The sequence below is a fragment of the Haliotis rufescens genome, unplaced genomic scaffold, assembly GCF_023055435.1.
Source record: "Haliotis rufescens isolate VD_foot unplaced genomic scaffold, xgHalRufe1.0.p SCAF_17, whole genome shotgun sequence".
Classification (NCBI taxonomy): domain Eukaryota; kingdom Metazoa; phylum Mollusca; class Gastropoda; order Lepetellida; family Haliotidae; genus Haliotis; species Haliotis rufescens.
The window spans coordinates 7,421,278-7,443,419 of NW_025963857.1; the positions used below are offsets into that span (position 1 = coordinate 7,421,278).

At 42.5% G+C, this 22,142-nt stretch overlaps 1 protein-coding gene across 9 annotated transcripts in view; it reads left to right on the plus strand.

Annotated features, from left to right (window-relative positions):
* Positions 1–22,142, plus strand: part of LOC124136211 (F-actin-uncapping protein LRRC16A-like) — a 104,106-nt gene that overhangs the window by 76,345 nt on the left and 5,619 nt on the right. Inside the window, exons 27-36 of one of the 9 annotated variants that reach the window (XM_048397482.1) lie at positions 263–295; positions 4,115–4,184; positions 4,972–5,004; positions 10,907–11,023; positions 11,841–11,915; positions 12,670–12,943; positions 14,749–14,829; positions 15,566–16,371; positions 18,086–18,255; positions 21,471–21,669. In XM_048397482.1, the coding sequence (XP_048253439.1) occupies positions 263–295; positions 4,115–4,184; positions 4,972–5,004; positions 10,907–11,023; positions 11,841–11,915; positions 12,670–12,943; positions 14,749–14,829; positions 15,566–16,371; positions 18,086–18,255; positions 21,471–21,669 (1,858 nt within the window). Of the gene's footprint in view, positions 1–262; positions 296–4,114; positions 4,185–4,971; positions 5,005–10,906; positions 11,024–11,840; positions 11,916–12,669; positions 12,944–14,748; positions 14,830–15,565; positions 16,372–18,085; positions 18,256–20,680; positions 20,965–21,470; positions 21,670–22,142 lie in introns of those variants that run through there. The other 8 variants (XM_046502113.2, XM_048397486.1, XM_048397484.1 and 5 more) reach the window with 8 other exon arrangements.

Below are 22,142 nucleotides of genomic sequence, written 5' to 3' on the forward strand. Positions count from 1 at the left end.
TGATTGAGAGAGCATTTTTATATTTTGGACCCCTCCCTTTTAAGAATGCTGGATCTGCCCTGGATATCTCATCACTGTTCCCTTGATCTTCCAGGGGTAGGTAGCTCTCAGTACCTGTTAAAATGAATCAGAGATCATTCTTGAGTATATTCACTGCGGTATTAAATGCTTTTTTAATTCTGACAATGGTTTAATCCTTCACTGTGGCTTGTCTGTCTCACCACCTCATGTTGCTGATGTTTGTCCCGGCATGTTGTTTCAGCCCTGTTTGTACGCAGGAACAAACTACCTCCACGTAAGTAGCCATGTATGCAGGGACGAGAATATTCACAGGACAACGCCCTCTTTACACCACACTTTGTTTTCACTAGTTTTGATTTTTTACAGCAAAACCTGTTGGTAGATGAAAAAAGACAGAAAAGAACAGTTCAGATTGTTAGTTTTCTCACCTACTACAAATAGGCTGGTATCAACAAGAGACCTTCTTACATTTCTACATGAAATGACATGTTTGTTTGAAACATCGATGCAAAGTTATTAATAGTTAGTGAGTTATTAATAGTGGGAACATATGTTTTGGGTGCAATATGCTTTCAATCTGCTTTTCCGTAAAATATAAAAAGAGCAAATTCAGAATTTTATTTCAACAATATTTATCTGTAAAGCAAGTTGAAAAGAAGTTTGGCCTTATTTCGCTTGGAGTAGCCTAGGATCTGTGTTCAAATTAAGGGAGGTCTTGAGACTTGATCCTATAACATCAGTCAGGACCTCATGAGTCTACTAGCCCGAACATGGCTCTAAGCATCATTCTTTGAACATTTTAAGTCATATGGGTACTATTAGCTAGGCTTACTAGCCTAATCAGAAGTTTACTAGACCCGGGCTTCCGACTAGTGGCTAAAGTCGCAGACTAGTATTTGAATCTGGGGACCACCTAAATGTTAAGGTTTTATCACTATGATGACAGAGTCCCGTTGACTTTCATTGGTACTTCGAAACACTGTAGTTATTACCGTTAGCTCATCATACCAAAATCTGGATTCATTTCCCTTGGTACAGTGTGGAGAGCCATTTTCTTTAGTGTCCCATCCAGCTGTGATGGAATATTGATAAAAGTGGCATAATATCCTATATACTCACTCACTAATTCCCATGGGGCGGTTCCAGGTTAGAGTAGGTACCAAGCAAGCTATTGTTGGTCGTTATTTTTATTTCACCTTCTTACCAAAATACTTAATTAACAATAAACAGGTGACCATTGTGTGTTCCCCACAGGTGATCCACTGAATTGTTACGTCAGACTCGCATCTATTGTGTGTTCCTCACAGGCGATGGATGCTCTGAACTATTCATGTCAGACTGACAAAGGCATACACTCGCTGGACCACACCTATATTTATGACAGCCAGTATCAAATTTCTGAACCAACTAGACGTGTTTAAGAAGCATGAAGGGCTCACGAATATGCCCTAAGAGATGTGAAAACAACTGGCTTTCTTCACATTTAAAAATAAAATTTCTGACATGACAATATTTCTATGGCCTAGCGATGTGTGCCTTCATGTAGATATTGTAAAATCTAATAAGAAAATAGACAAATACTGACAAGCCCCTTCACAATCATTTTTTACCACATTTTGTTTCCCTATGAATGGAGAGACACGTTGAATAAACACTGTTCGGCCATATCATATGGTAGGTTGAACACACAATCAGCGACATTGCAGTTTATCTAAAGCAGGAAGTGGAAGCCTATCTTTATCAGTTAAAAACTAAAATAAACTGTTTTCAACTTTACAATGCTCATAGGGAGCTCGGCTCGGAAACAGGGAGGTGACTTCCTCGTGAATATTCTTGTCCCACGTGTCGTGTCGTTCGTACTACGTGTTCTGTTTCTTCCATTGCTCATATTCCATTCAGATACATGTGAGTATAGTGCCTTATACCATATTCTTTCTTACTCATGCATCGCTATACTGGACATGTACATTAGCTGTAGATATATATAACCTTGCTGGTATATTGATAGATATATCCTTGTATTGAGCTATATCCTGATTGTGCGTTAGGCCTTATCAGGTATGTATCGCCCTCTGGGTCTGCGTTATCAGGTGGTGCATACAAGCCGGTATAAAGTATAAGCTTAGTTAGATGATTAGCCACGATAGCAGTAATTGTGTTGTACTGTGCATTATATTTGTTTGATGTCCTCTGTGGCAGTGTTGGTCGTTTTTGCTTGAGTTGGGCCACCAGTGTCTCCCATTGTATTATTGTCACAGTCAGGTTTGTGATTTATTTCAACATTAAGTGTTTCAGACTGTGATGTAGGATATTTCACATCAGTTTGAACATATTTTATGAGTTTTTGTTCATGTTTGTTTTTTAGGGAATGCCAGCGTGAAAGTGTTCGTTTCATGCTGATTCGGTTAAGTGTAGTCCAGGATGGTGCTGTGGGGTTTTGTTGGCAGTACAGACCCCACTGCCTCATGCTTGTTGAACTAGTTGATGAATGGGGTCTGATGGTTGCCTTGCGTGACCGGGCTGAGCATGTGTCATCGTGACCCGGCTCTCCATGCTTGTCGTAAGGCGAATAAGGGGATTGCATGGTCAGGCTTGCTGACTTGGTTGATGCATGTCATCTTATCCCAGTTGCGTATGTCAGTGCCCATGAGGTTAATCACTGGATTGTCTCGTCCAGAATTGATTATTTTCTGACCGCCATCTTTTAGCTGGAACATTGCTCAGTGTGGCTTTTTACAACAAATGTTTAAGTGATGCGACATACACGAACTGCTGCAGCTGTGAACATGGCAATAGATAACAGGTGACAAGACAAGAGTCACAGCTTCAGGTTTATCTACCCCAGGCAGTGGGACAGGGGGTGTGTGACAGTGTTATCTATCATTTCATTACAAAGGTTAGAGATTCGCAAGAACATGATTTGATTCCAATGTCGTGGCCCGTCCTCAAACAATGCATTGTTATGCCTTGTGTATCGAAACACTCTGAAAACACATTTTCTATGGCGAATTTGTACTTCAGGCAGGAACATTTAGCATGTAGGAATGTAGTGCTTGCCCAAAACACAATACCATGCAATCCAATCTTGAATTTGAGTTTGAATTGGTCGTTAGCTTGTACCGGGGTAAGACAACTAATGGGATCGGGGGGTCAGGCTGCTGACTTGGATAATGCATGTGATGATATCCCAATGGCGTACATAATGCTTGGGAAGTCAGTCACTGGATTGCTTGGTTCAGAGTCGAACACTTACAGACTGGCATCATATAGCTGGATTGTTGTTGATGGTGTTAAACAACAAACAAACAAACAAACAAAGATACCATGGGAAGTTTCAGACCCGAACCAGCTGCCTATAGAAAATATCCAAATCACTTTTTTCTTTTATATTAATTCTCAATGAAAAAATGTTCAATGAATACCATGTAAATATACAGAGAAACACAATTTCACAATTTTAGCTCAATTGGTCATCTGCATTGTCCATTGCCAGAACATATATCTATCAATTCAAAATCTTGTTAAATATTTTAAAATAAGGCATGCTAATTAATTTGATTATAAATCACTTTGGAATGAATTAGGTCATGTGATCTAATGATATCCTTTAGGGTTTGCAAAGACTCAGAACTTTACAGAGTTGCTTCCCTTAGCTGTCAGAATCTGCTAGTCATGGGTTCACATCCCATGGCCTTTCCGCTCATGATCCTTGGTCTGTAATGACTATACCCCAAGCTTGCAAAGTTTCCCAAAGAGACACATGTGCACAAACAATCTGTGTCACTGTGTACTTTAAGTCCTCCCATAATAAGCTATCACCCATAACATGCGACTACACCATTTAACCCAACTCAGGAAAGAGGCCCTCGAGAGGTCAGCACAGTATTACTACCCACCCTCATCCTGAAATAGAATATATATCTACAAACTACTTTTTTTAGAAGTTACAAGAAATTGACTTTTTCAGTTATTTTCAGCATTCTCTGTACCTCTCGTGAAAAGCGAATAGTCCAAAGTTGATGTTATGCAGATACAAAGAGTATCTCAGAACAATATGACTGTATGTTATTATGAACGTTGTATATATTTTCAGGGATCTCCGAAGTTAACAAGCAAGAGGAAAAGTTTATATGGCAGGAAACTTCGGCCTCAGTCTGTCATAGGTAACAGGTCCTCCCTCACTCCACGTATACTAACACCTTGACTGGATCACACTGACACCTACAAGGGGAGCCCGGGTCCAAACAGGTCCCAACAACCATAAAGTGGATCGGGTGGTCAGACTTGGTGTCTTGGTTGATTGTGTGTCAATGTACCCTGATGATGTGGATCATTGTTCACAATATCAAGCACTGGATTGTCTGGTCCAGATTCGATTATTTACATGTTACAGCCGAAATATTGCTGAGTGTGGCATTATGCAACAATCATGTTGAAATGCAGGGCTGCTGCTGATTGCCTTGACCAGTAGGTCATAGATCCAGATTAGTACAAACTACATTGGCCCTTTAAATGCTTTGGTACATGCTATCTTCTTCTGTACTGGTCTATTTTCTTATGATTCCCTGAAAGTTAAGCCCCGTGTTTCTCAAAATGTATTCTATTCTTAATTCTACATCCAGGTAAATTTATCTATTTTTACAATATTTATGAACATGAAATTGGTAAAGCATTATCAAATATTATGAGTATCGGTTTACAATGACGATATTTAAGTTAATTGTATCCATTTTACTTCTAAAATATTTCGATTTTAAGATTTGTTCAAAAAGTCTATAGGAAAACAGTACATGAGATTGGGCTGTGGAATAAGATTTGCTTCATCACACAGTCATCTTTATTGCTTTAAGAGCGCTAACACTACTGTGGTGGAGTTCTTTCATGCTCATTCAATCACTCACTCTCTCTTTCACTCACTCACTCACTCAGGCCTATCTTCGTTTCATACAGCGTCCTCTGTACGTTCATCCTCCAATACAAAAGGTGGGTTTGTTACCATGTTGTTCCAACTAACATACAGTGTATATACCTGCCATAGAGCATGTGTAGAAAGAGGCATGTGTATGAATTACCCCCCTTGGTCACCATAGTACTTACCTCCCTTGATCAACATACCCTATGCATTTTAGAGAAGACCTAGCATGATAATACCCTGAATTGGACAGTTATGATTGGTGTAATCCATATCTGTATTGCATCATGCAAGCATAGTGAGTGGTCAGTGATAGCCGTTACAGTGGTTGAAATTTTAATTAAGTTCACTAGAGGTTAAAAAATTCAGTGAAGACTAATGGTATTTCTGTAATGGAGTAGGAGTGAGAATACCAATTCCAGAATCAAAGGATCTTATGGTTGATATATCATTTTATTTTAATTTTGCATAAAAAGTTTTGGTTGCGTCAGTTTTACTTGTTTTAAGAGCATGTTAAGAATGGCCGTTGTATTGCTGGCTCAGAATCGACTGCAACAACAAGAGTGACGTTATCGTAATGGTTCACCTTTGCCATGGGGTAGATGGGAACGCTGTAGCAGACCAGTTTTGAGGACCAGTGAAGATAAATATTAGTTTCTACCCAGATTACTGTTTCTTGAAGGCATATCATCTCCATGGCGATGCAGGGATTTATGCAATCAACCAATTGGGATTGTATTGACGAAGGTCATGAAAGTGACCATAATGGGTATGAGATGAATTCTGAGACTGGATAAAAGACTTGAAGTAACACGACCCAGGCTTTGCATTACTGGTCCCAGGATAACAGACAGACACTTATTTTGTACCTAGGTTAGAACTAAACAGATTTACTAGTCCGAGTCAAGGTAAAATACCCTTATAATTGTAAAACAATGAGGAAATTGGCAAACTAGCCTGCAGGAATCTGTATTTATTTAGTTCTAACTCTGCAATGATTGTGTTCCATGTTTAACTCAAGAAAATCTTCAAACAAGTTTTTTGGAAATAGTTGGAAAGAGTGTGCCAGTCACAGATTGGCAGGATCTTGTATCTTACCTGGATGACGTATTACTACATCCTCTTGTATTTTCTCCTCTGGTGTGATATATGGAGGATATATACCTCGTCTTGTCAAACAGCATGTTTATCTTATCAAGGGACCTGACATGTTGATGTGTGCATGAGTGGCATAGCCACCTGGATGGTCTATTAGTACGTCCTCTTATTTCCTCCTCTTGGGGAGATATGTCACAGTTATACCATCATCCTGATGTGTAATAATGTCATATGCATCAGGATGACATATGAACGTGTACGAGATATATCCTCTGAAAGTCATCAATATGTCCAGTATACATCATAGAACAGTCAATTCACCATCTTCCCGAGGCAAGAGAGTTAACTGACTTTAAAAGTACAGTTTCCACCCTTGCCGAACTAGGCTGGAATTCCTGGGCTCGATCGTAGCGCCACCAGTGGCTATTACGAGTTATGTCCTTTCTATGCCTCTACTATTGACCAATCAGATTCAACCTCTCGTATCACTTGCATTTGCTTCAAACAAAACGGTGGCGCCCAGTCAAGACGGTCTGATCGATAATCAAGATCTATATTGTGATAAAACGAGTCTTACAACGCGAAGTGCATCAAATCACGTGAGCACCTTGATTAAAACATGAAAAGATTTAGAAAATATCTGTTGACAACGAGTTAGCGGTGCACATGCTTTGCAAATTCTGCAGTCGACCGAAATCTGCATGACACTTTACGAACCGGATTTCGATTTCGGTGTGCGATTTTGATTGGATGCATGGACTCGTTAGTCCAGCCAAAATGTAACTCCATAATACCAGCCTAGTTCGGCAAGGGTGGAAACTGGACTTTTATAGTCATCTAACTCACTTGCCTCGGGAAGATGTCAATTCACATGATACTGCCCTGCATGTAATATGACAGCAACGTTGATCAACCTTGTGTCAAGTCATACATGGAAGCTCACACTATTAACCAGTGATTCCCCTGATTCAGCTTTGTATACAATGGAATTAATGATGCAATGTCAACTTTATATACCGAGCAAAAAGAGTAAGGGATCATGAATATTTGGGTGATATTTTTATGAAATTGTCTTCACTGAAAAAAGTATCCCCCCCCAAATATTCATGATCCCTACCTTTTTTTTGTTCAGTATAATGTTAGCGAGGGCATGGTATTTCTTGGCAGCAGATATATCACAGGGCCTGTCCTGGATTATCCAGTGTATTCTATCTCAATTCTATTGTGACAAGCCCCTGGACTGATTCTCTGCTTCAGCTTCATTAAGGAAGATGATGTCACCAGCTCCATCGTTTGTACCACTGACCGCCTGCGTGGTCTAGTGGTAGAGCGTCCGCTCGGAGAGCGGAAGGTCCGGGGTTTGATCGCCGGCCGCGTCATACCAAAAGACGTTAAAAGATGGTACTTGTTATTACCCTGTCTGGCACTCGGCATTAAGGGGTTGAAACAAGGACTGGTCGGCTCGGAGTCAGTATACTGTGTCTGAGTCGGGTATTCATGTTAAACTGCGGCATGGTATCTCAGTGAGCTAGCACTATAAATCAACATCAGTCCGGACTAGTACAAGCAGCCACACAAACACACACACATACATACACATCGCTATATAAGTGCAATACTCTTGGATGCGACGTTAAACCCCATTTCACCACACCTCACCTCTTGTACCACTATTGTAGTGCAGAATTTCTCCTGCTCATGTCCTTCAATTCAACAACCAATCAAAATGCTTGTTCTGAATGCAAGTAGGAATAGATCGAATTTCAAAGTCACTCTTCATAGTGGGCATCGATATATTCAAGTGTGAGAATCTTCCGTAGATCTGCAAATTGCCACAAATATTAGTGACCACAAACACCCCCTATAAATACCCCCAAATTATGGACCATGCTTTACTGAAAAGAAGTTTCAGCTGAAAAGGAAAACATCCCTGTATATTTGATCAAATTGGGCAGCTGTTGCAGAAGATCTTGCTGAAAATTTGTTTTAAGGAGAAATAAGAAAGATGAGAGAAGTCATACCCAGTTGTGTTCGAGATGGTGCTCAACTAGACGAGTACTGTTATGTTGTTGTTTGTTTCAATCAGGAAAGAACAGTGTTATTTGATTGGATGGCTAACTGTAGCTTCTTGTCCCTCCAACCGGACTCAAAACTGTGGCCTGTGAAGATCCGGGGTAGAATAGGTGTTCAGCAACCCATGCTTGCTGTAAAAGGTGACTGTGCTTGTTGTAAGAGGCGACTAACAGGATTGGATGGTCAGGCTCGCTGACTTGGTTGATGCATGTCAACGTATCCCAATTTCGTGGATCGATGCTCATGATGTCAACCACTGTATTGTCTGGTCCAGACTCGATTATTTACAGTCCGCCGTCATATGGCTGGAATATTGCTGAGTGCGGCGTTAAACAACAAACAAACAAACAAACAACTGTGGCGGCAAATGGGTCCAGGGTGTGTCATTATGGAGATGTGATGCACTATGATAAACAAAAACTGCTGATTATTGTAATAATTGACTTGCCAGTCTTCATTTAGCTGACTTTGCTCAGTTCAATGCTGTTATCTCCCCTGTACTGTTAGTTTCCCTGACCAACAGACTGTAGGCTGACTTAGCTCAGAGACGGTTCTAGGCACACCATATTTGGTGTGGATTGAGGCATCAAACCAAACAACAATTGTGTTTCCAACTTACAAAATAGTGATCGACCCCTAAAAACCCCAATAAACCTCCAATTTCTTGCACTATGGGTTTAGTACCCGAGTAAGATTGGTCACATGGTCTGTAAGGGTTCAAATTGATCTGAAGACATTCACAGGGTTGGTACCTTTTGATCTGGTGTATAAATTCTTTATATTCCTAGTCGATGGGAGCAGAGAAATGTATTGGTTAGAACAACATGGATGCAAACACCTTGTAATTCATGTTTTCTGTGTGTGAAGTAACTATCATTATTTACTTATTCTTCTTCGTTTTCAACTTTTCATTGATTGCTTCCATGTCAAATAACCAATCTCACGTGTAGGTCCGACTAAACTGAAAAAGTGTTTTATTCTTCACCTTTTTCTGATGTCTATTATTTACAATTATAGTTTGAAAGTGACAATTTAATCACAACTATTAGTTCCTTATTGCATACTTTGGCAGACTTTTTTTACTTCTTGGTTTACAAATTTGTTGGGGTACATCTTGTTCTAATGGTACAAGAAAGAAAAGGAGGAAAAAACCAACACATTTACATATATTTTTTATTAAAAAATGTTTATGAATATGTTGCCACATGTGCAATGTTTGTTAAGCTGGTCATCCAACATGCAGTTCTACTGATGTATTACACAAGTCTCAGTTTGCGGAATAACATAAATTGGCATTTTGGATTTGATTTCCCCCCTACTTTCAATTCTTTTTTGGCAGGTGAATCTGAAACCAATCAAGAAAGAGTGTTGTCTTTTTTCATCACTACTGACACTGTCCTTAGTTTCTATGCATATTATTTAGAAGTAACACAAAGTCATTGGTTAATTATGAACTAACTCCTGATCACGCCAGTAGTCTTTAGATGTGGTGACACTGAATGTTTATCCATGTAGACCGCCATTGCTTTGTGTTGACGTTGGAGGAGGGAGAACCAGATCTTGGGGTACTAGGTCCTCGGTCCGATATCTTGTTCAACCCTTTATATAGTGGCCAGCTGATTAGGTGCCAACTTATCATGCCAAACACCAGGCACCATATTCACGAAGCTGTCTTACCTATGACAAATCTTAGCGATATGTGACTAAAATTACGACTGCCATACAAGCTAATCTTGAAGCTGTCTTAAACCCATCTTAACGTTATCTTACTTATGACACTAATCTTAACTAAGACGACAGCCACATCTTTGCGACGGAGGTAAAATAAGCTCAAGGTTTCCAAATACCGTCTTTGATTGTTCGGGGAATTCCTAGTCTGAAATTATCTGTTGGTGTCATGAAAATGCCAGAGGGGGGGCATGGGTGGCCCAGTGGTCTAAGGCGCCGCGATTGGCTGTGCAGAGTTTCCCCCCTGTGGACACACCAGAAACCTATGATTGTGGGTTCGAATCCCGGTTCGCCCCGATTATGTTTCTAGGTTTGTCAGCACCATACCCGTGCTCGTGGGTTTCACCGAAGTGATAAACGTCTGAGACCTGCATCACTTCGGGCTTTCCTCCCACATTAAGCTGACATACCGTGATATAACTGTAATACTGTTAAAAGCGGCGTAAAACACAACTCACTCACTCACTCACTGAAAATGCCAGTGGAAACCACTTGGTTGGGCACCTGGGAATTAAACACAAGACTGCCAAGTCATTTTCTCACTAAGCTTCTAAGACAGGTTCGACCCTGTGTTAGCTTTTGTTCCAAACTTAAAGATGACTTAGCGCTAAGACAGCTTTGAGAAGAGACTTTGCTGAGATTTCTTTTGCTACGACACCTTTAGGACGATCTTAGCACTAAGAGAGCTTCGTGAATTGGACCCTAGGTTAATTGTCAGGGGGTCCCAGGTTAGAAAAGGTCTAATGCTTGGTGTAAGAGGAGACCGAATTTGATTCAGTGGTCAGGCTTTGTGACTTTGCTGATTGCTTGTCATCGAACTCTGATAATGTGGATAGTTGCTCATGTTTTCAGAATCAAAAACGTGAAAACTCCATTCGAATTTCATAAAGATAATGAACTTGTGAAACCCCCAATCAAGTGTCAATGCAAATGAAGAAATCAAAGTAATATGAGAGTATCGTCCAAGTTTTTTTGAGATTTGAACAAGTAATGATCCCAGCTTGGTTCTCCTCCCTCCCCGTCTCATCTTTGTATGCGATGTCTGACTTGCTTTCGTCATGTCTTGTCCTGTAGACCGTGAGCGTGTTCTCAAAGCTTTGCAAATGCAAGATATAGACACCGGTGACCCCAAACCCTCAGCCGCAGTTGATGATGTTGCTGCTGCTGCTGCTGGCAGCGCAGACACCAAAGGTATAATCCTTTATTGTATAGCATCTTACAGTTGGTGTTTTTTTTATCTTTAGATGATTTAAGATCAAATGTATTTGTTACATGTAATGTAAATTGATTAAATTCATTTTTCTGATTATGAATATCTAAACCTTTATTAGATAACATCTAACTGATGATTTTTGACAGAAGTAAACATTTTTGTTTATTAAATTTAATCGAAATTCGTGTAAAGGATTTATTCTGATGTTACCATTCCTTTATTTTTTGTAATTTGAAACAATATGTTTCTTAGGTCCCCATGACAGTAGGCCAAAATGGTATTGCTTCATTAGTGTTTTAGTTTGTGCCATCTCTAGGAAAACTTGCTTATGTAGTTGTTTGGTAGCTAGTACACATAGATTGCCTATTAGTGACAGTGGTCAGGCCTTCCATCACCTGTGTGACATGTTGATCCTATGTCTTTTCACTAATTCCACTCGCTTTAATTGTACTTTCATTGTGATGATTCCCTGAAAACAACTTACCATACCATTTGTCATTCACAGAGCACTTGTTAACTATTTATTGTTTGGTTTTCTATTGCTGTATATACACATGAATAACAAACAAATAGTGGCCTTGTCTTCATCAATCATCTAGTCACCAACCCATCAATGAATCACAAATGAGGATTTAGTTTCATGGTATATTTTTTACCCAGTATTTGGACTGAAATTCCCTTGTGATATTTACCTAAGAACTACCTCCATCCACCTTGATAAATGAAGAACTGCAGATGGTATAGACTGAACAGGTTACATCGTTTGTTTGTGAACATTGCCCTGTCTCCCCCCAGATGACCTGGCCGACCTGAGCTCCAGTCTACATGATGGTAAACTGGGTCGACTGGAGGAGGAAGTCAGAAGTAAAGGTAGGAAAGTTTACATGATGGGTGTAACGGCACAGTAGGTGAAGAGGTGAAGTGAGATTAATGTCGCATTCAAGATTATTGCACTTATAGGCGACTTAGGACTTGTAGGGGGCATGGGTGGCCTAGTAGTCCCTTGGACACACCAGAAACCTTTCTAGGTTTGTCAGCACCATACCCGATGCCGCGATTTAAGTGGAATGCTGTTAAAAGCGGCGTTAAACCCAACTCACTCACTCACTCACTTAGGACTTGTAAACTAGTCGCCGTGTCTTTATCTGAAAATCCTCTTAAGGGCAATATGGGTTCCTAGATCTTCATTTCCGCAACTGGCGGTGCCCTGTTCCACAAAGCATGCTTGGCACTGGGACTAATGTAAATCGTAAGAGGTGACTAATGGGATCTGGTGGTTAGGCTCGCTGACTTGGTTGATGCGTGTCATCATTTCCCAATTGCGTGGATCGATGCTCATGATGTCAATCACTGGATTGTATTGTCCAGACTCGATTATTTACAGACTGCCATCATAAAGCTGGAATATTGCTGAGTGCGGCGTGTAACAACAAACAAACTAATGTTAATCTATTACGACAGTTGTAGAGCTCAGATTGCTTTATAGAATGAGGCTGAGGTCCATTATTTTCAATTGACTGCTTAACCCAAGTGTATTTCAACCAATCTGAATGCTTGTATATCTTTTATGTGAAGACCAGTGTTCTTCCTTCTTTTATTCCACAATCATTGAATATCACTCTAGACCCAGCGCCAATATCCTTCGACACCCTGGAGTCCCCTGAGGCCTCGCAGACCCCCGTTACTCTGCAGCATCTCAACAAGGCACGGCCCAAGCGCATGAAGAATAAGCCGCCAACTCGACCGGTGGCGCCTAGTGTTTTGGAGGAGACTGAAACGGATGGCGTCAATGCCTTCTACAAGACTCTTCCAGCATCCAAGGACAGTTTGGCATCGAGCAGTGGCGATGCTCCTAAATCAAGAAAGGAATCCACAACAAGTCCCAAAGAAGAACAGTCGTAAGTTTTGTTATGATTTTAAAACAAAGCTTTGTTTAAGACCAATTTTTTTTATTTTTGTTAAGTTTCATAAGTTCATTTTCCACCTTGAGGGGCACTGATGGCCTTAGCACCATAATGAAGAGCTATGCAGAGTTGCGTCCCTTAAATGTGCCAGGATCTGTTTCTTTGTTCTTCTATTCCATATTGCTGCCTTGACATCGTTCTTTAGATATATATATGTCTATCTGGAAAAATGGACACAGTAGTCTTAGGCACTGGAATTCAGTGTACAGAGTTGCTTACTTTAGATGCACAAGGATGCGCTGATCATATGTTTCAATCCGGTATTTGCTGCAATTATGATCCTTGGTTTGTCTGTGACATGTCCATTGGTTTAACCAAACTAGTAAATGTCTACAGCCTGCTTTCCTACCACGATACACATTCCGTGATATGGATAAAATACTGTTTAACCAAACTCACTCCTGTTCCACGCGTTGTGTCAGTCTGTTCCCTGTAGCAGGTGATTCGCATTTCATTTCCAGGGACATACAGAGAATCCCTTTAAAGTGTCTTTTGTTGTCCAATATGTCAACAAGAGTCAATAAAAGTGTAGCTCTGAGACTTGCCGAGGAGTTTTAAACTTATTGATGAGTGTGTATGTGATGAGATTCTATTTATCATTTGAACAATTCTTCCAACTTTTTCTCTGTGTATTGAGTTATAACCAGTGGCTTTATTGTAAGAAAGTAGGATGAACCAACTTCAGTGGCAGAGACATGAGTGATGTCATTTGATAAGTGATTGTCATGGTAACCAATGACGTCACAATGGTGGGCATTGCACATTATCATAAAGATATCACCTGTGGAATCCAGGCTTGGATGATACATAGAGATTATTATACTTATAAATAAGTGTCAGAATTCTTATATTTCTCAAGCAAAAGCGTGGATAATGCACAAATTCTTACGAGTTTTTAAAACAAGTATGATACACATGCGAGTGTCATAATTTCTTTATTTCCCATTATTTCTAATTCCTTTTCCTTCATAAAAATTCAATTCAATGATGTCAACCATCTTCAGCTCTGATGTTACTTCTAGTGTGGGGCGGTCGGGTAGCCTAGTGGTTAAACCGTTCGCTCGTCAGCCGAAGACCCGGGTTCAATTCCTGACATGGGTACAATGTGTTAAGCCCATTTCTGGTGTCCCCCGCCTTGATATTGCTGGAATATTGCTAAAAGCAGCGTAAAACCATAGTCACTCACTCACTCACTTCTAGTGTGACGTCATTCCGACCTCATGTCATAATAAGGTTTGAATGCCGTCCAGATGATGTACATAATACACTGGTGCAAGTGAAGTGATATTTGACCTGATGCACATACGATTTTTATGAACTTGGTTATTTGTATCCCTATGAGTAATAAATGTATTTATGTATTCTCCTAGATGTCGCTGCATTGTCCTTGCATGAAATTGCATCACAATGCTTTTCAAACCGTTGTGATGTCGTCGGTTACCATGACGTCAGAATCAAATATTATCACTAATCTCTCTTCCACTGGCAGACTTTTCTTACACAGAGACTCAATTGAGCCTCCATTAGTGACATATAGGAAAACTGATATTAATTGAGGAATGGATTTGAGGAAAGCATAACCCCCGCTATGTTTTACTTTTGAGTGTACCTGTATGTGTTTTTATCAGATGTTGCGACAGTGTCTCCATGTGAATTATCACATCTTCATGATGTTCTGTTGACTGTGTTTATCAAAATAGATGAGTGTCTTAAGTTCTCTTCTTCATTCACATTTCTAGGAAACCTGAGGGCAAGAAACGCTGGTTCTCCAAGGACAAAGATAAGAGTTCTTCCAAAGAAAAGGAGAAGAAGGAAAAATCGTACGTTTCTATCTTCTTACTAATTCTTTTGTTGTCCAGATTGTATTCTGTTGGTCCGTCAATGATAACAGTCCTCTCACAGAGGTACTTGAGGAAGAGGGGGCACGGGAGGCCCAGTTGTTTCAGGTGCCACATTTTGCTGTGCAGAGTTTTGTCCCTTATGTGTGACAGGATCAAATGTTTGGCGCTTCGAATTCTGGTTTGCCTTGATTATGTTTCTTGGTTTGTCAGCACCCTACCCATGCCTGTGGGTTTCAAGGAAGCAGCAAACATCTTAAGACCTGCTCCACATCAGGCTTTCCACATCAAGCTTTCCACATGTGATATATCTGAAATACTGTGGAAGGCGGCATTAACACGACTCACTCACTCACTCAACACTTAGGAATGTCCACTGGTCTTTATTTATCTTCTTTAATATAGAATTTTCTCAGCTTATATGAATTTGGGATGATTGGAAGAAAGGCAGTGATGATTGAGACAATTGTATTTTTGTGTGAAAAGAAATGTGTCCAAGAAACAAGTAAATTGAGGATTACAGGTCATTAGGATTCATCAGGTACAGATTGGTAGCGCATGCACTCATTTCCTTGTAAATCTGTTTGCAAAGTTTATTTCTGTCATCTGCATGGCAGCAGTAACCAGTTGTAACAAGTTTGAACTAAATTGGCAAACTTAGGCTGGGCCAGTTTTCATATTTCAAACTCTGCTGTAACTGAGGCGTTGTGTTTCACAGATCCATTGCATCAGGGTTCTCCAACTTCTTCCATCGTAAAACCAGTGGCGGCAAGTCAGCAGATGTGAATGGAAAGGATAAGAAATCAGATTCTAAGACAGACCTTAAAGCAGAGGTGAAACCAGAGGAACCTAAAAAGCTGGATATACTTGATGAGAGCAAGGACAAACCTGAGCCCACCAAACCCCAGGAAGTGAAAACAGAGGTCACAAAACCTAATAACACAAAGTATGAAGCCTTGAAGCCTAAAGTACAGAAAGTTGAAGCTTTGAAGCCAAAGGAGACCAAGGTCGAGGCCTTGAAGCCCAAGGAGACAAAAGTTGAAGCCGTGAAAACCAGTGAGGTGAAAGACACAAAGCTTGAAGCCTTGATGCCTAAAGTACAAAAAGTTGAAGCTTTGAAGCCAAAGGAGACTAAGGTCGAGGCCTTGAAGCCCAAGGAGACAAAGGTTGAAGCCGTGAAACCCAGTGAAGGGAAAGTTGAAGACTTGAATCCAAAAGAACCAAAAGTGGAACCTTTGGAGTCTAATGTTGAGACTGTCAAACCGAAAGAGGCAAAGCTTGAGGTCTTAAAGCCAAAGGAGACAGCTGAGCCCACAAAACCTAAAGAGACAAAGGTTGAACCAAAGGAGTCCAAGGTTGAGATATCTGAGCCTCCTGAGACTCCCACGGAAGCTGTGAAGTCCGAGACAGAGGTTGAGCCGACCTTGAACCCAAAAGAGGTGGAGGTGACCAATGGAGAGAAGGAGCAGGCTCCAGAGACAAAGACTGAAGAAGTGAAGACAGATGGCGCTCCACTGGCAGAAGGTAAGAAACTGAGAGTCTGAAAGATAGGGGAGTAGATGTTGACCCACTTTGTAGCAGTGTTAAGCAGTATGCGGTGGGTGTATATCATGAATGAGCTTCACTCTCTGTTGCACAGTTAACACCATCTGTGATGGAAATTTGAAATTTTCCTGTCAGCTCATGACTGATATTGAAGGTCAAGGTCATTAGACTTGAAGTGCATAGGACGATATTGACATAATGAGCATGGATCTATGCAATTGGGATACGATGACGTGCATCAACCAAGTCAGTGAGCCTGACCCGCCGATCCTGTTAGTCGCCTCTTACTGCAAGCATGGGTTGCTGAAGACCTATTCTATGCTGATCACCATGGCGTTGCCTACAGGTTAGGGCATTAGCTTGTCATATCTAAGGCCCGTGTTTGATTTCCCACATATGTGGCTACAAAGCATAGACCTTTTGATCCCTTGTGGTTTCCTGGTTAGAATAGGTCCCAAGAAATGATGGTTGATGGATGTAAGAGGCGACTAAATAGATTGGGTGACGAGGCTCTGTGACTCGGTTGATAGCATGTCATCGTACTCTGACAGCATGGATCGTTGCTCACAATATCGATCACTGGATTGCCTGGTCACGACTTGATTATTTAGAGGCAGTCATCAAATAGCTGGTATATTGCTGAGGTGGCGTTAACAATAAACAAACAAAAAAGTCTTGGTGTCCCCCACAATGATATGAAATGTAGTTTGAGCTGTTTTAAAACCAACAAACTCACTTGAGTAAAACTGCTGGAAAACTGTCCCTTGTATAATGATTATGGCTGCAAGTTTTTGGCCATCTTCCCGAGGCAAGTGAGTTAGATGACTATAAAAGTCCAGTTTCCACCCTTGCCCAACTAGGCTGGTATTATGGAGTTACATTTTGGCTGGACTAACGAGTCCGGTTCGTAAAGTGTCATGCAGATTTCGGTCGACTGCAGGATTTGCAAAGCATGTGCACCGCTAACTCGTAGTCAACAGATATCATGCTTTTCATGCTTTTAATCAAGGTGCTCACGTGATTTGATGCACTTCGCGATGTAAAACTCGTTTTATCACAATATAGATCTTGATTATCAATCAGATCGTCTTGACTGGGCGCCACCGTTTTGTTTGAAGCAAATACAAGTGATACGAGAGGTTGAATCTGATTGGTCAATAGGAGAGGCATAGAAATGACATAACTCGTAATAGCCACTGGTGGCGCTACGATCGAGCCCAGAAATTCCAGCCTAGTTCGGCAAGGGTTGAAACTGGACTTTTAAAGTCAGTTAACTCTCTTGCCTCGGGAAGATGGTTTTTGGTGGTTACTTTCATTCTATTTATCCACGTTAGGAAGACAGTTAAGTCATAGAGAAGTATGAGTGTGGACAGCTGTACTGTATTACAAGGTGCTTTTGATGTTAGGAAGGACTATTCCAGTTAGAGTTTTCCCAGAAAATCTGATGTTTGTGCAATGGTCAATTTTAGCCACTAGTCCCAACATGGGCCCAACACGTTTGCAGTCTAGAAATCGAAGCTAATAATCGAAGCTGAAAATGATGTTAAAGTATGGGAGTTATGATCATCTCAGCGCTCAGATCACTTTGTGGAACGAGGTCCTGGCAAGTTGACTCAGAAGTGTTAGTCACAGAATGAAGGTGAAGGTTTCAGCCTGATTGGCATCTGTATGACCTGTGTCGTTTTGTCGTCAGCGGAGAACACAAAGGACGAGGAGGAGGAGGAACCAGAAGCTGCACACAAGCTCCCTGCAGGGATGCCTAAGATCGGACTTGGTGGGAACTTGTTGGCCGAGATGAAACAGAAACAGGAGAAGCGGTTGTCCCAGAGATTCCCTCCCCTTGGACCCCCTCCCTCGGTGCCGGTAAGACTTGCATTTGTCCTAGAGATTCCCCCTGCCCCCCTCAGACCCCCTCCCATGGTGCTGGTAAGGCTTGCATTTGTCCCACAGATTCCCTCCCCTTGGACCCCCTCAGACCCCCTCCCGTGGTGCCGGTAAGACTTGCATTTGTCCCACAGATTCCCTCCCCTTGGACCCCCTCAGACCCCCTCCCGTGGTGCCGGTAAGACTTGCATTTGTCCCACAGATTCCCTCCCCTTGGACCCCCTCAGACCCCCTCCCGTGGTGCTGGTAAGACTTGCATTTGTCCCACAGATTCCCTCCCCTTGGACCCCCTCAGACCCCCTCCCGTGGTGCTGGTAAGACTTGCATTTGTCCCACAGATTCCCTCCCCTTGGACCCCCTCAGACCCCCTCCCATGGTGCTGGTAAGACTTGCATTTGTCCTAGAGATTCCCCCTGCCCCCCTTGGACCCCCTCCCCTGGTGCTGGTAAGACTTGCATTTGTCCTAGAGATTCCCCCTGCCCTCCTCAGACCCCCTCCTGTGGTGTCAGTAAGACTTGCATTTGTCCTAGAGATTCCCCCTGCCCTCCTCAGACCCCCTCCTGTGGTGCTGGTAAGACTTGCATTTGTCCCACAGATTCCCTCCCCTTGGACCCCCTCAGACCCCCTCCCGTGGTGCCGGTAAGACTTGCATTTGTCCCACAGATTCCCTCCCCTTGGACCCCCTCAGACCCCCTCCCGTGGTGCTGGTAAGACTTGCATTTGTCCCACAGATTCCCTCCCCTTGGACCCCCTCAGACCCCCTCCCGTGGTGCTGGTAAGACTTGCATTTGTCCCACAGATTCCCTCCCCTTGGACCCCCTCAGACCCCCTCCCATGGTGCTGGTAAGACTTGCATTTGTCCTAGAGATTCCCCCTGCCCTCCTCAGACCCCCTCCTGTGGTGTCAGTAAGACTTGCATTTGTCCTAGAGATTCCCCCTGCCCTCCTCAAACCCCCTCCCGTGGTGCCGGTAAGACTTGCATTTGTCCTAGAGATTCCCCCTGCCCCCCTCAGACCCCCTCCCATGGTGCTGGTAAGACTTGCATTTGTCCTAGAGATTCCCCCTGCCCCCCTCAGACCCCCTCCCATGGTGCCGGTAAGACTTGCATTTGTCCTAGAGATTCCCCCTGCCCCCCTCAGACCCCCTCCTGTGGTGTCAGTAAGACTTGCATTTGTCCTAGAGATTCCCCCTGCCCTCCTCAAACCCCCTCCCGTGGTGCCGGTAAGACTTGCATTTGTCCTAGAGATTCCCCCTGCCCCCCTCAGACCCCCTCCCATGGTGCTGGTAAGACTTGCATTTGTCCTAGAGATTCCCCCTGCCCCCCTCAGACCCCCTCCCATGGTGCTGGTAAGACTTGCATTTGTCCTAGAGATTCCCCCTGCCCTCCTCAGACCCCCTCCTGTGGTGTCAGTAAGACTTGCATTTGTCCTAGAGATTCCCCCTGCCCTCCTCAAACCCCCTCCCGTGGTGCCGGTAAGACTTGCATTTGTCCTAGAGATTCCCCCTGCCCCCCTCAGACCCCCTCCCATGGTGCTGGTAAGACTTGCATTTGTCCTAGAGATTCCCCCTGCCCCCCTCAGACCCCCTCCCATGGTGCTGGTAAGACTTGCATTTGTCCTAGAGATTCCCCCTGCCCCCCTCAGACCCCCTCCCATGGTGCCGGTAAGACTTGCATTTGTCCTAGAGATTCCCCCTGCCCCCCTCAGACCCCCTCCCATGGTGCTGGTAAGACTTGCAGTTGTATGTAGGGTAGAGCTTGTTCAGTATTAAGAGTTCCTTGTATCAGGCGGACAATGGCATAGTACCTGTTCCGTGAAGTCATACCTTGGTACAACACTTGCACATAGATGTGAAGCTGTTTGGGGGATAATCACGGAGATTTTTTTAGAAAAAATGTTCTCGAAAATGCTGGGAAAAGAGAACATGATATCACAAAATACAATCATGGAAGTTGTTTTAAAAAATAATGTATTGTATGATCCACCAAAATGGTTTGGCTCATTCTTTCAGAGAACAATACTGACTTGAACACTGATTGAAAATATGTTCTGTCTCAAAGTGCATGGGACCCGTGAAGATTCCGGGGTAGAATAGGTCTTCAGCAACCCATGCTTGCCGTAAAAGGTGACTGCTTGTCGTAAAAGGCGACTAACAGGATCGGGTGGTCAGGCTCGATGACTTGGTTGATGCATGTCATCAATCCCAATTGCGTGGATCGATGCTCATGAAATTAATCACTGGATTGTCTGGTCCAGACTCGATTATTTACAGACCGCCGTCATATAGCTGTAATATTACTGAGTGTAGCGTCAAACAACAAACCAACCAACCAAATGAAAGTGCATGGTTGCTTTCTCCACATTGGCCCAGGTTTTGATGAATATGTTATGTAATTCTCCATCAGACGGAGAAGGGGAAACCAGAGGTTGCTTTCTCCACATTGGCCCAGGTTTGGATGAATATGTTATGTAATTCTCCATCAGACGGAGAAGGGGAAACCAGAGGTTGCTTTCTCCACATTGGCCCAGGTTTGGATGAATATGTTATGTAATTCTCCATCAGACGGAGAAGAGGAAACCAGAGGTTGCTTTCTCCACATTGGCCCAGGTTTGGATGAATATGTTATGTAATTCTCCATCAGACGGAGAAGGGGAAACCAGAGGTTGCTTTCTCCACATTGGCCCAGGTTTGGATAAATATGTTATGTAATTCTCCATCAGACGTAGAAGGGGAAACCAGAGGTTGCTTTCTCCACATTGGCCCAGGTTTTGATGAATATGTTATGTAATTCTCCATCAGACGGAGAAGGGGAAACCAGAGGTTGCTTTCTCCACATTGGCCCAGGTTTGGATGAATATGTTATGTAATTCTCCATCAGACGGAGAAGGGGAAACCAGAGGTTGCTTTCTCCACATTGGCCCAGGTTTTGATGAATATGTTATGTAATTCTCCATCAGACGGAGAAGGGGAAACCAGAGGTTGCTTTCTCCACATTGGCCCAGGTTTGGATGAATATGTTATGTAATTCTCCATCAGACGGAGAAGGGGAAACCAGAGGTTGCTTTCTCCACATTGGCCCAGGTTTGGATGAATATGTTATGTAATTCTCCATCAGACGGAGAAGGGGAAACCAGAGGTTGCTTTCTCCACATTGGCCCAGGTTTGGATGAATATGTTATGTAATTCTCCATCAGACGGAGAAGGGGAAACCGGAGACCAACAACAACATCGGGGAGAAGTCGGACCCTGCCAAGGGCGGAGAGAGCGCAGAGGAGAAGAAAGCCCCGACACGGGCAGCAACAGTGACAGCAAAAAACCCCGTCCCAGCCCCGCGCGGCCTCGCAGCAAAACGCCCCACGGTCATGTCTTCCAGCCCCGCCCCTGCTGTTGATGGTGAGTACTCAACCTCTATACTACTCAAAAAAGTTAGGGATAACCCAATTCTTTCATATAGCTACAGTTGATCAGTCATGACATGATAGATTAAGTATAGTGATATGAAAGAATCAGGTGATCCTTATTTTTTTTTCAGTAGTATGGTATCAGGTTCCAGTCCATGAAGAGATCTAAGAGCTTAGTTCATTAGTCAGTGTAGTGGGTTCTAGAAGATTTTAAGATATTAGTCGAACCTTTTACATGTGCCATGCAAGTAGTATGTCAGACTGTCTGGTCAAGACTTTATTATTTACAGACTATCAAGACATAACTTCTTTGAGAGGCATTTAGAAGTTGGAGCACTACAAAAGGATAAGATATATGGATGAACAATAATAATAGCAATAAAGAAATAAAGAAGTTGTTCTTCCATATATCTTTTCCTTACTTATCAGGACTGATATCAGTAACTGAAATACTGTAAACTACGG